The following is an 18874-nucleotide window of genomic DNA, read 5'->3' on the forward strand; positions in this document are numbered from 1 at the left end:
AGCGGGAGAAGACGGCTGCCTTGGGGCCCGACCCTGTTGTTGTGAGCTCCGTTCCAGAAGGTTCTGCTGAAGGTGTTGGTACGAGCGCCGTGCTCTGCCCGGTCCCCAGGGACTTGAGCAGTTAGAGCTGAGATAACCTCGCCGCTGAGCATCCCTGCTGCCACGCACAGCGCCGCGGCCGCAGCAGATGCCACCCCGGGTTGCACCCGCCACTGAGCAGCCTTGCGAGCTGTGCCGGGCCGCGGCGCCGAGCCCCGTTCTCTTTTGAGCAGGTACCTATCGTTGCTGAGAAGATGACGATTCCCAAGACGTTCATCTCATTGCTGGTCCCAGGCAGGGTCCTGTAGGTCATCTCGGGTGATGGGGTCAGCTCGAGGAACACCGGCCGATGAATTTCAGGGTTTTCATCGTCAGGTGCGAAGTAAATAAAACTGAGGGATTTCCCTGGGATCTTTGGAAAGCCGGGAGACTTCACCACCGGGACAAGAACAGTTCGATACTGGAACAAAAGCAAAGCAGCGAGGTTAGTGTCCTGTTGGTAAGGGGCTCCATCCTGCTCTGAACACAGAGGCAAAGCCATCGCTGGGCCAGGCAGTCCTGGAGGTTCAAAGTCTGTTTTTCAGGCAGTTTACTGGTGAAAAGAGAAGTGAGAAACAGGCAAAGGGAACCGCGGTTGCTCCCCGCAGACAGCACGGCCATCCCCGAGCAAGGCTGCGCTCCCCCGGGCAGACGCACGGCGTTTGTGAGTCTGGTCCCCGCAGGAGCCTGGTGCAGCACTGCGTAAGTGTTGTGCTCCCCGTGGAGGGGCCCCTTCACCCCACCCCTCTCCTTCTGGGGGCTTTACAGATGCTTTCTCATAGAATCATGGAATCCCAGGTTGGAAGGGACCTCAAGGATCATCTGGCCCAACCTTTCTGGGCAAGAGCCCAGCCTAGCCAAGATGGCCCAGCACCCCGTCCAGCTGAGGCTTGAAAGTGTCCAATGTGATGGAGTCAACCCCTCCCCTGGGGAGATCATTCCCATGGGTGACTGTTCTCATGGGGAAAAATTTCCCTCTCGTGTCCAATGGGAATCTCCCTAAGAGCAACTTGTGTCCATGCCCCGTTGGGACTCCTTGTGACAAGGGAGTCTCCATCTTCCCTGTATCCCCCCTTAGATACTGGGATGTGGGGATGAGATCCCCCCAAGCCTCCTTTGCTCAAGGCTGAAGTGAGTTTGCTCGTTTTCCCTTCTCCCCTCCGCCCTACCTGGCCCCTCCTCATCCTCTCCCCTTCGTCCACCCCAACCTTTCCTTCCAGCTTCCCTTCCCCGTGCCTGCTGCCTGCCCACCCCTCTGCCCCTGCTCCGATCCCCAGGGACCGAGAAGCCGCTGCACAAGAGCAGGGCGAGGGAGGAGATGTTGGGCTGCTTTTGGGTGGTTGCCCTCCTAGGCAGAGGGCAGGCAGGGGCACCCCTGAGGCCGTGCCCCCACCAGCACCCTGCCACCGTTGGGTGCCCACCCTGGGGTGAGCAGAAAGCGGGAAGGGAAGGGAAGGGAAGGGAAGGGAAGGGAAGGGGAGGCAGAGGGGAGGCGTCTCGTCTCATGTCCAGGCTGTGAGTGGGGAAGAGCCCCAGATGGGGAGAGCAGCCCCGTTTGGAGCTGAGCACCACCCCAGCCGCCTGCGGCGGTGGGGCCGGGTGAACTCACCTGCTGGAATGAAGCTTCGATGAGGTTAGAAGGAAACATGTTTCTGTAAGAGAGCAATTGCGCAGGGGTTAGAGCGCGTCGTGAGGACACAGGGAACAACCGGGGAGGCTCCGCCGGCGGGCGCGAGGCCGAGAGGAGAACCCTTACAGCCAGCACCAGCTTGATGTCCTCTGTGCGGGCTGAGGGCAGAGGGGGGTGAAGAGCGGGACAGTGAACCACGCGTAACCTGGACCCATGGAAAGCCAGAGGTTGGACGGGACCTCTGCCACCTCCAGCCCCCGCTCAGGGCAGGACCGCCTGCAGAGCTGGAGCGGGAGGCTCAGGGCCATGTCCAGGCAATCGAATACCCCCAGGAATGGAAATTCTGCCCCAGCCCCTGGGGCCGTGCTGCACCCCCTCCCCGTTAACCCTCGTCCACTGCTTTAATCCAGCCCTGGGCCGACGCCGGCTCATTTTTACCTTGCAAAGCGCAAGGAGCTGCAGGGTTTGGTATGTCACGGCTAGGGGTGCAGAGGGAGAACCGCTGAGCTTTGCAGGGAGTTTAAATCCTCCCGTTCTCTGCTGCCCTATCCCTGTTTGCTGGTGGCTTTGGGAGGAGAGCAGCAGGGGTGACAGCGTGGCCAGGGGGATGCATGGGGAGAAACGAACCCCACGCTGCTGGGCTCAGAGGTACGGGTGCCAGGTCAGCACGGCCAGCAGCTCTCCCGTTTCCCTTGAGATCTCAGTATCTCCCAGGAACTCAATGCCTGGTGGGAAGATCTTGTCTGTGAAACACCATCATAGACTTGGCTCCTCCCGAAATCCTGTCATGTACCTGATTAAATCCAGCAACGCGTCGGCGGAGCTGAGCACCACTTTCCCCACAGAGTAGTCGTCCTTTTGGGCAGCAGCGCCAGGGTGGATGCTGACCACAAGGATGATCCCGACAGTCACTGCCATGAAGGTTGTCCAAAGGTAGTAGGTGATGGTGATCACCCCCATCTTCCCGCAGGCCTTGGAGTCCATGGTGGCCAGCCCGGACATGAGGCTGCAGCAGAAAAGCTCGTGGTCAGCGTCTGCTCTCGAAACTGCACGAGATGAATCCCATGGGCAAAATCTCCAAGCTGGGAGAAGCTTCCATAGATATTCTTTTAACCGGTACTTAAGGACATCACCAAGCTCCTGCACATTCGTGTGCCTGTGCCCACAGGGATGTCATGCCCAGGGCAGACTTGTGGCGCCCCAGGCTGAGCTGTGAAGGGCAGCAGACGCCTCTCGCCCTCCCTTTTCAAGGTCTGGCCATGTTTTTCTGTTTTCTCCAAGGGATAAGTAAATATTCTTGGTGTGTTTTGATGGTGAGTAACTAACGCTGCTCTTTTTTTTTTTTTTTGTGGTGCTGTGCTCCTAAATCTCTGATGCCCTGTGCCACTACGAACAGTGAAGAAAGGCGTTAGCAAGGTTTATAAATCCTGGTGGGGACGGCCCCGCTCCCCCGAGGAGAGAGCTGCTGGTCCAGACTTTGCGTACGCACAAGCTTTCCTAAGAAGTAGCCCATGAGCTACTTTTTTAAAAAAAATGGATAGAGACAGAATTAGAGGCTGCACCAGCAGGGAGAGCTGGCGGGCAGCGGTGCTGGCACTGGGGGCAAACGGGAGCGTTTGGGGGCTGCAGCGTGCCCCGTGTGCACGCAGACCCACACTGAGCTCCTGGCTGCTGGTTTTCACTGCTCCGGCTCTCCCGGGGCCCTGCAGAGCCCTGGCCAAGCCTGCTGGCAGCATTCGGCGATGGCCCGAGCACCCCTGAGCGGGGCAGGGCCACGAAGATGATCCGAGGGCTGGAGCCCCTCTCCTGTGAGGACAGGCTGGGAGAGTGGGGGTTGTTCAGCCTGGAGAGGAGAAGGCTGCGGGGAGACCGTGTAGCTGAAGGGGGCCTTCAAGAAAGCTGGAGAGGGAATTTTTACAAGGGCATGTAGTGATAAGACAAGGAGTAATGGCTTTAAACTAAAAGAGGGGAGATTTATATTAGACATAAGGAAGAAATTCTTCACTCTGAGAGTGTCGAGGCACTGGAACGGGTTTCCCAGAGAAGTTGTGGATGCCCCATCCCTGGAAGTGTTCCAAGGCCAGGTGGGACAGGGCTTTGAGCAACCTGGTCTAGTGGAAGATGTCCCTGCCCATGGCAGGGGGTTGGAACTGGGTGATCTTTAAGGTCCCTTCCAAGCCAAACCATTCTATGATTCTATGAGCTCAAGAGAGGCCACAAAAGCAACACGGAGGTGGGTGACGCTTTCCAGTGCAAGGCTTGGGGAGCTCCAGAGCTGAGCCCCAACCTGGACAAATCCATCCACAGAGCGCTCCCAGTCCCCTTGGACGGTGCATAGAGGGAAGATGCCGTTTCACCATCACTCGGTAATTAAATAAGAAAAAAGCCTGGTTCAATTCAACATGCAAGGAAAGTCCTGGGAGCCCTGTCCAGACCCCGCGCCTGCAGGAGGGACAGTGGTCGGCTGGGGCGACCCAGCATCGCTGAGCTGCAAGGAGGGCTGAGAGCACCCCGAGAGCGAAGGAGGACCCAGGCAGTGCCTCGGGGAAGGGGATGTGAAATACTGGAGGGGAAAAGAAAGCACGTCTGCAAGGACGGCTACAGAAAAGGCCAAATGTGGCCAGGAAAGAGACCACACTGCTCCCAGAAGGGAACCAGAGGCAGATGGGACAGCAAGGAAGCTCTGAAAAACAATAGAGAAGTGGCACGTCCTCAAGGGAACTAAGAGCTAATTGCTTGGGTATTTCTGATGCACACGTGCCAGCAATGGTTTAAACTATGTAAATCCACGTACGCTTGTCAAGGCCTTGCTTAGACAGGAGGGTGACTCTGTCAGCTCTGTTCCTTATTTCTAGATCTGGACAGGCTGATAAAAGTGGGATTTGCAAACGCAGGCACAACACTGAGAGATGCTTGTGGCTTCCACCCAAACTTTCTCAAAACCCTCTAAATAAGGAAATCTGCTTTGAGTTTAAGCTGCCCACCATCAGCTGCCCACGGATGGTCCTGGCATTGCCAGCTGGCTGAGCCCAGCAAGAAGGAAAACACCCTGGCCAGTGCATGTATCTCAATCTCACCTGGGTGTAGGTGTCTACCAAATCCAGGTGAGGATTTGTCCCAGACCATCGCTGGGAAGTCATGGGCTTTGATGGCCACCAAGCCAGGGAATGCTGGTTGGGGCCAGGGTTGTTCTCACCCCAGGCAGTTTTGGGGTGATGTCCTCAACGGGGGATCACAGGACAATCTCCTTAATGTGCTGGAGAGATGGTACTTTAGGAGCAGAAGATGATGTCTTACCTGGAGGTGATCAAGGGCAGGATCAGCATCTTCAACATCCTCATGAGGAGCTCGCCAGGAAAGGAAAAATATTGCTTCTCCTGCAGATGGAGCAGAGCCGTTGTGTCAGGGGAGAGCTGAGAAGTGGACACTGATCATGGGCGAAGGGCTCACACCTGATAAATTTGCCTTTTTCCCAACCAGACCCAGCTCTGAGCTTGGTTCCGAGCCAGCGGCCATTCCTTGCAGCACTGTTCCCCTTACCAGGAGCTGCGTCAAGGATGGGAAATACTGGACACGTGGGAAACCCGACTGTGAACTGGAGAGGGGCGTGTGGGGCCGGTCCCTTCCCAAAAGCATCCTCAGGTCCATCACCCTCTAGGGAATGGTGCCCATGGCCCCACCGCTGTCTCCTCCCAAATGTCGCTGCACTTGTCACTGGGGAGCAGAGGCTCGACTGCACATGCAAAACTGCCCCGAAGCTGTCAGGTGCAGCCTGGTCCTGGCAGCTGAAGGTGGAATTACCTGGTGGCTGCAAATGGCAAAGCTGAGCTCAGGGAGAGCCCAGGTGTCCGGCCCATCTGCAGAGCAGCCTCATGGTTTCCCAAGGGAGGTTTCCACCCTGTGGCATCCATCCCCTGCCTACACTCCCCCACTTCTCCTCACGTGGGCATGGGGAAGGGCTGCCTGGAGGCCCCCAAAGCCTGGATCCCACAGCCATGACCGAAAGAAGAGTGAGAGGTCTGTGAGACCGGCAGCCACCTGGCCAGCATCCCTCCATCCAGCATCCATCCATCCATCCCTTCATCCATCCATCCATCCCTCGTCCATCTGTCCTGTTATCCATCCATCCATTCATCCACTATCCACCTGTCCTTCCATCCATCCATCCATTCCTCCATCCACCATCCATCTATCCACCATCCTTCCCTCCCTCCCTCCCTTCATCCACCATCCATCCTTCCCTACCTCTACCCACCATCCATCCATCCATCATTCCATCCATCCTTCATTCCATCCATCCATCCATCCATCCGTCATCCCTCCGTCCATCTCTCCATCCACCATCATTCTGGCTGCTGAGTTCCTTCCATGCCTCCCTTCATCCCTCCATCCACCCACCTTCCCTCCCACCCTCCCCGCCCCCCAGCCTTTCCCTGTGCCACTGTAGAGGTGTCAGGGTCAGGTCTGAGATGGCCCCAAGCCAAGCAGGTACTTCTGGTTCCTCCAAAGTAACGAACACCACCGGGCTTCGAGGGATGCCAAGGCAAACTATTAAAATAAAAGCTCCACACTGCTGTCCCTGTGCTAACCCACCCATCTGGCCTAAACTTGGCTGATCGCCCTGGGGAGCTCATGTAGAGAGGAGCCACGTGGGTCCAGCCGGGTGCAAGGTTTGAGTGGCGTCTCTTTTGCCAGTGGGTTTCTCAGCTTGGAGACACTTTCCCATTGCAGGGAGGAAAGTGGGGAATGGTGGCTTCTCCAGCCCTTCATCAATTTTCAGGACAAAAGTCTGTAACGGGGAGAAGTGATGGCTGGGGCCCACATGCAGGGCTGTGGCAATGGGGCAGGATGGGCTGGGGGCAGAGGACAGATGAACTCGGCGCATGGCAGGACGAGGGGCAGGAGCCCCCAGGCTCTGCTGGCCTCCAGCCTGGGCTCTCGCGGGCGCATGCACCAGGCGCGGGGAGATTACGCCCGGCTTCCATTAAGTAACAAGATCATCCCCGCTGTGGGCGGTGATGCTGGAGGGCGTAATTGAAGTGACAGGACTTTGCTAAATCCTTGCGGGTGACACGGGGATGTTCCAGCACCAGCCGAGCCCTCCCGAAGCAGCGTCCCCTCTCCCAGGCTCAGCCAGCCCAGCTGAAGATCAGGGCTGAGCCGCAGCCAGGGCGCCCGATGTCATTAAAGCCACGTGGAAGCTCCTAGACAGCGCTGAGCCAACGCACCTTTTAGGCACATTTTTCTCCAACGCGCTTGTCCCCAAGGGTCCTCAGGGGAAGGTGACCCCTGGAAGCCCCCCAAGCTCTCCACCAACCCTGTCTTTATCTGCTGGGCCTTCTCCAGAGCGTGGAAACGTGCTTTCGTTGAGGATCTGAACGTGCTTTGGTTGAGGATCTGTGCAGCTGGGGGCGGTAACAGGAGGAGCTCATCCCTCGAGCACCGGCGCTACTCTTCGTGTTGGGAGGAGCCTGTTACTGAGCATCCAGCAGCCGAGCATCCATTCCCCCCTTTCCCATCCCCATCCCACCTGGAGGCTCCTGCAGTCCCATGGGATCTGTGCCTGGAGCCCCTCACTCCCAGTGGAGGGGGGCAGGATTTGTCCTGCAGCTTTGGCATTTGTTGGCAGCTTTTTGGTCAAAAAAAAGAGAGAAAAGCCATTGGGAGAAACCGGCCCTGAGAGGTGGGGGGGGAGGGGTTGGGCCAGGAGCTTTTGCTTTTGGGGCTGTGCCCGTTTGGGGCCCTTGATGGTGATGTCTTGCTGGGTGCCCTGACTGCCCCACTCCATCCCCCTTGCTCCCATCCCCATCGTCCCCGTCCCCGCCAGACTTACCAGCTCCGTCAGCTCCAGCGCCCGCAGCAGGAACCCCAGGAGGCACCCGGTGGCCACCGACAGCATCGACAGGGTCAAGAGGCCATTTTTACACCAGAAAGCCCGTACCCACTTCCAGACGCGCAGGAAGGCCGCGGACAGCGAGTTCAGCAAAGCTCTCCTGACCCGCTCCCACATGGTCATCCTCAGCCACCCAGGCGATGCCCCTCGGAGCAGCTCCCGGCCCCGTTCATCGCCTTGGGCACCACCGTGCCGACGGACCCCTGCCCTTTGCTGGGAGCCGAGTGTGCCAGTGGCTAATCCCGGGGACCAAAAGCTTCGGGGCTATGTGGGAGCCTTTCCCGTAATGGAAAGTCTTCAACTGGTTAATCTGGGCTTGGCATCCAGCCGTGTGATGCTGAACCCTCCCAGGTTAACCCTCCGGGATCAGGTCCGCACGCTGCAGGCTGAGAGCAGGGATTCCGCCCCAGAAGCCCCTTCCCGTCACAGTTGCTCATCCAAAAGGTTCTGGGTCCTGCAGCCGCAGGATTTGTGCTCCCATCGACTGCAAGCGCACCCCCTTCTGTGGGGGCTTCGTGAGGGCAAAGCTTGCAAGGGAAGACCCTTTCCCACTTCATGGAAAGATTCCTGTGCGGATCCGCACAGACCATCAGCCCAAGGCAGCAACGGGTGATGCTGGATGTTCCCCTGGGAATATCGACCTCAGCAGATCCACCCCCCGCCCCCAGCTCTGCAGGGAACCCGCCCCAAGGCCGCGGGATGCTGCTGGGATGCCTGGGCAATAACCATTGCTGCCCACAATATTTTAGAATATTTCTGGGTCCCGTTTGGCTCAGGAGCCTCACTGGGGCAGGAGGGTGGTGCAGAAGGCAGCTGAAGGAGGGGGTGGGTGGGTTTAGGGCATTCCCAGGCTGAGGATGCTCTGGGGATGGGGACTTATTAAAACCTCTCCAAATTAAACCCTCTCTGGCTCAGATTTTAACCCTACCCACCCACAAATAAGACCACGAAAGCCTCTCAAACCACTGCCGTATTTTACGCAGACAGAACAAAGCCAAGGAGAAGGCTTGACCTGAGGATCTCTTTGAACACCTTGCCCCTGTGGGACAGGATCCTTGCAGCCCCGCAGCGCTGAACGGCCTCGCCGCTGTTTTGGCAGGGACGCGGTGGCTTTTGGAGGCTGCCTCGGAGGAAGCAGAGCTCCTTCCAAAGCAGGAGCATGGCACACAGTGCTTTTCACATTTCGGTCCCTGGGGAGGTCTCTGTCCGCGCCGTCTTGTGCCTTTGGCTTTAGCATGGATCGCTCAACCTGCCAGGCAGAATTAGATAAACTGTTTGCTCACTGGCACGGCTGAAGTGCAGTTATCTCCATTCAGCTCCGTCTTCAGAGCTGTCTGTGAGCCGGGGGATGGAGTTTGCATGCCAGGGGTGAGGAACTGCTCAGGAAAGGGCATCCCAAGTTGTCTGGGGGATCAGGGACATCTCAAAGGACATTGCAGGGTCCCTGGGGCTGGCAGCAAGTGGAGGGATCAAGCTGAGAAGGGAAAGGGTGCAGGGAAGTCCAAATAATTGGGAACAAAGGAACATGAGGACCTGCAAGGAACCGAGAGAAAGGCAGGGACGTCCCAGAGTGAGGGAATCACAGAAAGGGAGGGGGGGGGAGGACGTCGTCATAGATGTCAGTGTCCCTGCGAGAAAAAAGACGGGGAGCTGTGAGCAGTCTGGTCTGCCATGTCCCCACCACCTCTTGATGCTGAGGCAAGGGCCAGCTCCTGCTGCCGCGCCTCTCCCTTCTCTCCTAACATCTCTACGGGCTCTGGTACCTCCACACAGCCCCAGCCGCCTCCTCCCAGCCTCGTGCTCTCACCGCAGAGGGGGGATCCTCCAGCGTGGGGTGAGCACGGCTCTGGCCCCTCTCGCATTGTGCGTGGACGCTGGCCCCATCCCAGGCTGCTGGGAGCCGCAGACCTGGCCGCGTGGAGGGGCAGCACTGGCCTGTCGTGCCGTGCCACCAGCAGCATCTGAACAGCGTCTGGACAGGTCCCACCTGAGGGACCACAGCTTGGGGAGGGCTTCCAGTGCCCCAGGAAGTTGTCCCCAGGGCCAGAACCTCTCCTGACACCAGAAGTGGCAGGTTCCACCCCCAGGGTAACTGGCTGGTGTTACACTTATGATCACTGCCTGGGTTGGATGGTTTTGAGTTGGCGCTCAATGGCCAGGGCTGTTTTGGTGCTGAGCACTCGCTGGGCGATTGCTACAGCTTGTGCAGAGGGGAGGCAGGGGCTGGGGAAGAGGTACTCACAGGTGCAGCATCACAGCCCGGGGCACGTACCCATCTGCAACAGAGCAAGGAAAAGCAAGTCAGGTTGTGCTGGGGCATGGGAGGGTCTCACCCCAGCCCCTGCCCCTGCCCAGGACAGCCAGGGTTTAGCAACATCTCGCATCCCCAGGGAGAGCTGGGGGCAGGGAGGAGCCCGGCTTTGGGAAGCCAAGCTGGACCCTTGGGAGGAACCTGCCCAGGGCGATGCAGGGAAGGAGCCTGCCACACCGGGCAGCAGCTGGCGGGGAAGAGCCTGGTCCCTGCCTCTGCCAGGGGGATCTGCAGCCATTTCGCCCTTCGGTGCAAACACGGCTTGTGGAGTCCCTGCCTACGGCAAAGCCTGATGTGCCGGGCTGGTGGACGAGAGGCTCCGGGCAGTGCGGAGGCTTTTAGCAGAGGGAGGCGACAAGCCCCGCTGACAGCAGCAATGCTGGTGCCGAGCAGGAGGAATAGCGGGACATTTGTGTAAAGAGAAGCGGGAACATTTGAGACCCAGGGTACACGCCAGGTCTGCCTAACGGGAAGGGGACATCTCCTGCTGTCCTGGGGTGTGTGCGCACGAAGAAACTTGTTCCCAAAACTTTGTGTGCTGTGATCCCTGCTGCAGGCAAAGCCTCAGCCCCCAGAGACTTACACCTCCTCTGGCTGTTTCGGCAGAGGATTTGCTCCTGATTTGTAAACTGAATGACATCAAGAATTTCTCCTCGTCTCAGCGGCAGGTTCTTCCCTCCGCCCCTCTTCTCCGTCACTGCGGGGTCGACCATCATCTGAGTCAGGACACTGATGCTTCCTTCGAACTGAAACACAAACAGCAGCACTGCAGCTCGGCAGCCACCCCAGGGGCGCGTGAGCCGGGCAGCTCCAACCGCTCGCCCCTCTTGGAAAAAGCAGATCCCTCTCCAGCCACATGGCCTGTGGGACTGGTCTGACCTGGGGATGTTTCAGTGGGGAGCAGGGCAGCTGTGGCCTGGGTATCGGCTGCTCTCTGCGGAGCACAGCTCCTCTCTGCCATTGCGTTGCGCCCTTCCCGGGAGGTAAGGGGGAGCTTCGAGGGATAAGCAATCACGCGTTGCTGCTCACCTTGAATTTCTTCTGAAACTCCCTGTCTATCTTCTCTTCCTTCTTGCATTCCTTAAGTGTCATTGGCTTCATCTTCCGCGAGATCTGGGCTTCTCTGCAGAGTCGTTGCGAGTCACAGAAAGCTCAGGTGTCCCCATGCTCTGCTCCCTCCCTTCCCCTTTGCCCCCCCCCCCAGCTGCAGCCCCATCGCATTTGCCTGCACCAGCTCTCCCCTAGCGCCCAAAGGGGCCTCCCTCCAGAGCTGCTGGAACGCTCAGGCCAGGTTTAAACCTGCTGCTTTTGTTCTTCGCCACGGGAATTTCTATTGCAAGCCCAGCAGAGACCATTGAACCACCAGCTTTGTCAGCAGCAAGGAGCCCTGGCCATTTTGGGACCCTTAGAAAGAGTAAACCCCCCTGTTACCTCTGTACAGCTTTCAGCAAGGCAACCTTGTTAGAGGCTCGACCGGCGTCTCCACCTGTAAAACCAAATCCGGGAGAGGTGCTGCCATGAGGCTGCTATGAGGTGTAGGCACCTGCTGAGACAGGACACAAGGCTGCAACAGCAGCAAGAGCTTTCTCTTCCTGGGACCAAACCCTGAGTTTGTTTCCTGAGCGTGGGGGGGATCAGGGTTTCACATGCTCATTTACAAGGCAGCAGAGAAACCCATCGCCCTCCCGTGCATGGGAGCAGCAGGCTCAGCCCGGGCTCTGCTGCTGCCCATGGCTTGTTGGGGCCTTGAAGCTCTGAGCTACAGTGCTCATCCCAACTGGCATCCCAGCCCCTCCTGTACCCACCTCCTCTGGGGCTGGGGTACGCTGGCGGCCGGGACACGGGGGGCAGCGGAAAGCCTTGGCCTCTCTGGAGCAGCCCAACGGGCTCTACGTCATCGTACACCTCATCTTCATCCCTGCGATGAGGCAGACAGCGATTAGGAAGCCCTGTTGCAGCGACGGCACTGGGGGCCAAGGGCAGGACCGAGGCTGCCAGCAGGAGGGTGGGCTGCCCGTGGGTTGGCCGCGGGTCTGGGGCAGAGCGGGACAGCAGTTCTGTGCCACGGGACAGCAGCTCCTCGCAAGGCTCGGCAGCGCGGCACAGCAGCCTGGGGTGCAGGAGATGGGCAGCGGGGCACGATGGCAGCAGCCAGACCTGGGCGGCAGTGCAGCCCGTGAAGGATGGCGCTTTGCACCGCGGGAGCTGCCTGCACAAGGTGCCATCCCACGCTGGGCTCCAGGAGCAGGGAGAAGAACCCAAGGACCCTCTTGCTGTTCCCTCTTGTGCCCTTCCCACTGGGTTGGGACAGCCTGGAAGCCACCTAGAATAAAAGTGCGGCCTCAGTCCTTACCCTGCTGCACTCGGAGCATCCTGCGGTGGGAACCGTGCTGGGGCTGACGCAACGTGGCCTGGTTTCAGGTAACCTATAGTAGAAAGAGGAACGGGAGGGAGCAGCGAGGGATTATTTCACATTTTCTCCTTGACTCATTACCCACCCGGAGGCTCAGAGCCGCCCTGGGTTAGATTTAGTGCAGAGGGATGTGGGGAGATAAAACTGACTGCATGTCTGGACCCGGTGAGGTGTTTTTACCCCATCTGCAGATTTTCTTTCCTCCCAGCACACTGGGGCATGGCTCATTGGGGAGCTCACTGGGGAGTTTTAATATATATTTTCCCATTCTTATGTCCCTAATGTTACTTTCTCCCTGGACCAGTGATGAAAGGGGAGGGGAAGAGGCCAAAATGGGTATTTTGAATGTGTCAAAAACCCTCAACTCCAGATCTGTACCCGAGTCAGGGCAAGTCCTGGATACCTCCATGTGCTCAGGAGCATCATCAGCCAGCACACGCTGCTGCGCCCTGCACGATCGCCGGCACACCTACATGGCTGCTAAGGTCCCCTTATTTTTGTCACCAGAATTGTAGCTGTCCCCAGCCTGGTCAACCAGGCCAACCAACAAATGGCACAAAGATCTGTGGTACGACATCGCAGCTCTGCTGGGTTATTGTACCAAGAAATGCGCAATCATATACCAGGCTCTAAAGATAGTAAGATTGCCCTAAAAATTAACTAAAATAATGGTGTTCAAATATGCCTCAGACGAATAAACACTTGAAAACTGCTGGTTTGTAGGACATGTGGAGAGCAGATCACTCCCTCCTCTGCCAGGGCCACTCAGCCCAGGGCCGGGGCCCGTCTTGGTGGGTGAGCATCTCCCAGCACGACGGCATGGCCAAGCCTGAGAAAGGCCCCTGAGTGCTCATACAGTAATCATGTCTTTAATAATAACATAAACCAGCTCGTTTTTGCAGTTCTCATGAGGAAGAGAGGCTCTGCTCTCATGGTTGCCCTCTGCCCCATGTCTGTGGCATGAGCTGGTTAATGAGGAACCATCTTTTATGTGGGGTGGTGAAGAAGAACTTGGAGGAGTTGAGGAAGAAAGAGGATTTGAAACACATTTTGTCACCCACAGCATGGATTAGCAGAGCGGCAGCTGTTAGAAACCAACAATTCTGCCCAGATCTGGAAGGCCACATTGGAGTGTGGCAGGGCTCATGCTGAATGGAGAATCACCACGTCCAAGAGGCACCAAGCCCTGCATCCCATGGACAGCCGGTAAGGAGGGCACACTAAGCCAGCACCGTGGCCCTGGCGGCGATACCTCTGGCTGTGCCTGGGGAGGCTCAGCAGCTCCCTCAGGCTTGGAGGTGGATGGTGTTGCAGGCAACGTGCTGCCAGCTTCAGAGAGCCTCTGCCCCTTGGCCAAAGGGTGGGTAAGTGCTTCTTGCCCATGGGATGGAGACCAGTGCAGCTTCTCACCAGTCAGGCTTGTCTGCTCTTACAGCCACACAAGGGTGGAGTGGTTGGAAAGGACCTCTGGAGCATCATCCAACCTCCTGCTCAGAGCGGGGCTGGCCTCAGAGCTGGAGCAGGTTGTTTAGGGCCTCGTCTAGGTGACAACAGGATATCTCCAAGGATGGAGATACCCATCTCCCTGGTGCCTGCCGCAGGGCTGCACCACTCTCACAGGAAAGAGCCTTCTCCTAATCTCAAACTGGAATTTCCCCTACTGCAGCTCATGCCCGTCCCCATTGGTCCTGCTCCTGGGCACCTCTGGGAAGAGCCTGGCTCCATCTTCTCCTCCCATCAGGTAGCTGTGGGCAGTGAGAGGATCTCCCCTTTGCTATCTCTCCTCCCGGCCAAACAAGCCTGGGTCTCAGCCTCTCTTTCCCCATGTGCTCCAGCCCCCAACCATCTTAGTGCCCTGCACTGGGCTCCCTCCAGTTTGTCAGCATCCCTCATGGTACTTACTCCAACCCTGCTCCCTACAAGCACCCCAGAGCCTGATATCTGTCCCCAGACAGGGACAGGGCACTTAGTCCCCTTCGTTTCTTCACTTGCTGTCCTTCTCTCTCATTCCTTTCCTCGTGCTATGCCTATAAAGGCCTCTTTGGCATTACCAGCCCCCACCTCTCCATCAGCCCCTCCAATATTTCCATCTCCAGGAGCTCCAGACCCTAACTGGGGAGATTTTCCTTCCTGAATGAGAGTCATCCTTCTCTGGGGGACTTGCTGGTGCCTGGCCATACCCGGCTGTGTGCTCCTTGGTGGCTCCGTGGCAGGACGGCCGGGCATCCCAGGATGTGCAGCCGCACCAAACTTCTCCAGATCCACAACAGGAGGGCGCCTGGGCTTGGCTGGCCTTGGTCCCATTGCCTTGATGTGTGGCAAAGGCTTCCTCCGAGGCAGAGCTGGGTGCCCTGTCCCACGGGGGCTTCCCACGGTGTCCAGGGAGGCTTGGCCTTTGGCAGGAACCACTGGAGCACCCTTGTCTTTGGCAAGTGGCCATGTCTGCTGGGCTGGGTTTCTCAGGGGAAGATCGGAGGTGTCTCCCACCTCCTTGTTCAATGCATCTCCCACTCCTGGCTTTGCAGGGGCTGGGGGGAAGCTGGCATCTTGAGCAATCCCCTTCTTCAGTTGCACCTTCCATCCCGGGGTCTCACAGCCAGGATGAGGAGGCAAACGCTGTACCACACTCTGACCTTTACTACGAGACGGAGAAGCCCTGCTGAAGTCCACCCTCCTGGTCTGGAGGGGCTTGGGAGGTGGCTCACCCTTGGAGCCTGGCGCGGGGGTCTCTCCTGGCTCCGTTGCAGGGGATGCTGCAGGGCGACTCTTGGGCCAGGCACCCGCTTCGGGACGGTCTGTCCTGTTCCCTTTGAGCTTTGCCTGCAGGTGCCTCACCACGGCCTCTTTCCCCTCCAGATGTGTCTGCAACCATTAAGAAAAGCTCCAGTTAAAACACCAGGGAGGAAAACGAGTCAAAGACCCCCTGGGGAACGCAGCATTTCTTCACCACGACCTGACACCAAGCCTCATCCATGAGAAGTGCTCTTTGCTCAAAGCAGTCCCGGAGCGTGCCTGAGAAAACACCCCCGGGCTGCACCAGATGGGGAAGAGGTCCCAGCACCATGAGGGCATCCAGGAGGTGTTCCATAGAGTCTTTTGGTCTGCTCCACCACTACCAGGGACCACCAAAACAGAGGGATGGGGCAGGGGATTATAAAAGCAAAGCTCCTGAGGGCAGAATTTGAGATCTAGAGCTTGCCCAGGGCTCAGATGGGAACAACCTGCCTTGCCCCGTCCTGGTTCCCATGAAGTGAACCCAGAGTAGTCAGGCAGGAGTTGGTGGGGGAGGCCCCAGAGAGCCATCAGCATCCCTCCCTGGAGGTCAACCCAGGACGGTGCTGCTGGAACTCATCCCACCAAAGCCTGCATGGAAAAAAAAAAAAATGCCCAAGAGGCAGCAGATCTGCTCTGCTGTTCTGACCAGCACGTTTCCTGTGCTGCTCACACCGTGCATGCGTGAGCTGGGACACGCTGGCCCCAGCACAGAGCTGCCTCCGCTCTCGGAACCACCAAAAAGCACCTTTTTCTGAAGCCTCCAGGGACAGGCTGCTGGGATTCTGGCTGACTTTTGGAAGAAGCGAGCCAGGTTTGAGGTACAGCACAGAACTCAGGTGGGATGGGGTTACACTTTTCCTAAGCTTCTCAGATGGACCTTACGGGAGGGGAGGGATCACCTTGCCCTCCCCCATCTTTCTCCCACCCCCCTGCCCCCGGACCACAGCGTCTCTTTGCACCGGAGCTGGCTGTTCCGCTTGCCCTCGGCTTTGATTTTGAAGTTCTCCTCCTTCTGGGATTTCAGTTTGGGTTTGGGCTTGCGTAATTTTTTTCTTTCACAACAGAGGGGTTCATGTGCAAAGCAGCTGGCGCAACATTTGTAGATGTCCGTGCTCAAATGTACAGATACCCAAATAAATGCGAGCGCCCCTCGCATCCCCAGGCGCTCACCCCAGTTTCCCCGGTCAAGGCTGCAAATGCGGCGGCACTCTGAGCGCGGCCTGTGGTGAAGCAGCACAAATTCAGTTTCCTGCCCACCCCGCAGCAGGGCTTTCACCCAAACTGGTGAAAAAAAGCAACTTTTTGCCAGATTCCCAAGCATGCTGCTGGGATTTTTGGCACCGGAATGATTCAGAGGTTTGTACCATCAATTTTGGAGCTGGGACTCCCGCAGAGCCCTCAGGTGTACCTGTGGGATGCAGCACCGCTGTCACCATGATCAGTTCCAGCTTTTTTCCACACATCTTGCCCTGGCGGGTGCTCTCCTGGACTCAGTGGCCGAGTGGGGCCCTCTCCCCTTTCACGGATTTTATATCCGGTCCAACGTCACCCGGCAAATCTCACACTCAGCCCAGGAACAGGTCAGAGACCTCAGAAGCTCCGGCCAGCTCAGACGTACAGGAGGACTTAGTTTTCCGGGAGGAACGAGGGTCTTGGCAGAATCCAGCCCCTCGCAAGGACACCACACTGCCAAAGCCTTTCCAAGCAGGAGACACGGCTCTGCTCCCCCCCCATCCCCAGGTCCGGCGCTGCCCAGGTCCGGCTCTTACTCACCATTTTCCATCAGCGGTCACTTTCCTGCGTGCTCACCTCCTTTCTAAAGGCCACCGGAGGCATCCAAGCAGAAGGACTTGTGCAAGGAGATCCTCTCCGAAGTCCCCCTCCCCTGAAACCAGAAGCTCTTTCCTAATGGTTGGTGAGAAGCTGTGTGCAACGCCAGGAAGTCGCTGTAGTCTGATCGTGAAACAGCACGAGGAGGAGGAGAAAGAGGAGGAGGAGCAGCAGCCCTTGGTGCACCACTAGCTTGGACTCTCCTGCTGTTGGGAAGCTTGAAGCCCACCAAGCCCTGCTGCCCACGAGTCTCATCCAGAAAAGAGCCTGGGGTTCAGGGAGCGACTCCAGGATGCGAGGGACGGGCTGCTGCGAGGACCGGAGGGCGGGTTACGCTCTCGTCTGGTGGTGGCCGAGGTGAGCCCGCTGCAGGTCAGGTCTTCAGAGCCCCATGGGACCTGCAGAGTGTGGAGGTGATTCGCAGGGGTTGCACGGCAAAACCAGCACGGCCCCACGCAGCTGAGCTCTGCAGGCGTGCGGGAGGGCTGGGGAGGGGGCTGTGGCTTTCCGGCACATCCCAAACGGGGAGATTTGCTCCACTGAAGAGCTGAGCTCTGCCGGGAAGCAGGGGAAGCGCTCTGCATGGCACGGCCCCGAGTTGGGCCATCTCTGTGTTGAAACGTCCTGGTTTCACCGTTTATTGCCTCAGAGACAGGAAAGGTCCGAGAGGTTGAGTCAAGCCCCGTGGCAGGGATGTCACGCCCCGGGGTGGCGTGTCCCTCCAGCCCTTTGGGAAGATGTCCCACCAGCAGCGCCCGCGGTGGCGCCTGCCTGGGGATGGTGTCAAGGATAAGGCACCAAGGACGTGGGGAGGGCTGGCACGGGCACACGTTGGCCAAGGGTGGTGGTCCGTGAGGGTCCTGCGGAGGGCCGTGGGTGCCCAAGGGGGGCACTGGAGGGTTTGATCCCCCCAGCTGGAGGCAGGACGGGAGTGGGGTGTCGGGAGGTCCCACAGCAGACCCGCAGGGAGCTGACATGGGGGCACAGGACATGTATAAAACCATACATGTTTCTTTTCTGGGTTAAGTGTAGGTGGCCTGTCTACCTTGGACAAAGTTGGTAATGATTTGTCAAATCCAAAATTTATAAGACGCGTCATGAAAATGGAGTCCATACATCCCTACATGCTATCCGCCATAGTCAGATTGTTCACCCACTCACAAGCTTTTGTCCCCCTTCTCTGCGCGGCCGCTTCTAGCCCTACAATAAGTTTATTAAATTCATTATTATTTACGAATTACATTCAGTAACCCGCGCTTTACTGGCGAATATATGTACAATGTCCACAGAAGAAAATAGTGCCCTATTTGGTAATCGGTGGGCGACCTTTTCTTGTCGGGAACCAGAGAGTCCAAGTTCTTTCAATAATTCATAATTGTCCAAGTGCCACTTGCCACGTGCACCCATCGGAAATCCCATAGATTTGATGGTACTGGCATTGCTTAGTTCTTGTACTTGATTTTTCAAATGTTGATATTTCTTAACTTTTTCTGCTGCTGCATCTTTCAGAGATGTTAACTTGCTTTCGTATCTTACGGCTATATCCACCACCAAGGCTTGGTTTTCATTAACAAATACCAAGTCTGGCTTATACAATTCATTTTTCTCATCTCTCAACAGCGGTTCCAGGATTACCACCCAGTCCTTCTTTTTCGCCTCTTCCACCAGCAGTTCACATGACTGGTTGTGGCTCTTGACCCTCGCATCCTGGACCGCTGGACAGTAGCCAATAACATGGGAAAGTCTCATTTTCCAAACCACAATGCCGACATTTTTTAATCTGGGTCTCTCGTCTTCCTCTTGCCAGGAACTCTCGTGTTGGATACATATGGTGGCCCACCGCCCGCCCCACGGCTCCAGCGCTGCTTCCAGAGGGCAGAGCCCTGTCTGGGGGGAGGGAGGCTGAGGAGCCCTGGGGGGGGGACAGGGGGTGACAGGGAACCC

General features: G+C 57.6%; 2 protein-coding genes across 3 annotated transcripts in view; both read right to left on the reverse strand.

Annotated features, from left to right (window-relative positions):
• LOC104125043 (excitatory amino acid transporter 5) overlaps positions 1 to 7855 on the reverse strand; it is a 15345-nt gene extending 7490 nt beyond the window's left edge. For both annotated transcript variants that reach the window (XM_009637440.2, XM_035893005.1), the window contains exons 1-5: positions 7542 to 7855; positions 5006 to 5085; positions 2502 to 2714; positions 1688 to 1730; positions 277 to 499 (exon numbers count right to left, since the gene is read on the reverse strand). In XM_009637440.2, the coding sequence (XP_009635735.2) occupies positions 277 to 499; positions 1688 to 1730; positions 2502 to 2714; positions 5006 to 5085; positions 7542 to 7724 (742 nt within the window). In that variant the 5' untranslated portion in view covers positions 7725 to 7855. The remainder of the gene's footprint in view (positions 1 to 276; positions 500 to 1687; positions 1731 to 2501; positions 2715 to 5005; positions 5086 to 7541) is intronic.
• A 1325-nt stretch (positions 7856 to 9180) lies between these two features.
• Positions 9181 to 15920, reverse strand: PRAM1 (PML-RARA regulated adaptor molecule 1). Its single transcript, XM_035892997.1, has 9 exons — positions 15846 to 15920; positions 14506 to 15187; positions 12266 to 12338; positions 11718 to 11830; positions 11344 to 11398; positions 10942 to 11035; positions 10496 to 10658; positions 9844 to 9877; positions 9181 to 9229 (listed from the first exon to the last, which is right to left on the reverse strand). Exons 2-9 carry the CDS (start codon positions 14627 to 14629, stop codon positions 9181 to 9183), a joined length of 705 nt encoding a protein of 234 aa, XP_035748890.1. The 5' UTR covers positions 14630 to 15187; positions 15846 to 15920.
• Positions 15921 to 18874: the final 2954 nt, after the last annotated feature.

This window comes from Egretta garzetta, unplaced genomic scaffold (assembly GCF_000687185.1).
Source record: "Egretta garzetta isolate BGI_Z169 unplaced genomic scaffold, ASM68718v1 scaffold564, whole genome shotgun sequence".
NCBI classification, from domain to species: Eukaryota; Metazoa; Chordata; class Aves; order Pelecaniformes; family Ardeidae; genus Egretta; species Egretta garzetta.

Coding starts and splice junctions, on each gene's coding strand:
- PRAM1 (XM_035892997.1), bottom strand. CDS start 14,629: ATGGGACCAAGGCCAGCCAAGCCCAGGCGCCCTCCTGTTGTGGATCTG. Junction 11,831..12,265: donor GATGCTCCGAGTGCAGCAGG/GTAAGGACTGAG, acceptor GCCTCATCGCAG/GGATGAAGATGAGGTGTACG. Junction 9,230..9,843: donor CGGGCTGTGATGCTGCACCT/GTGAGTACCTCT, acceptor TTTTTCTCGCAG/GGACACTGACATCTATGACG.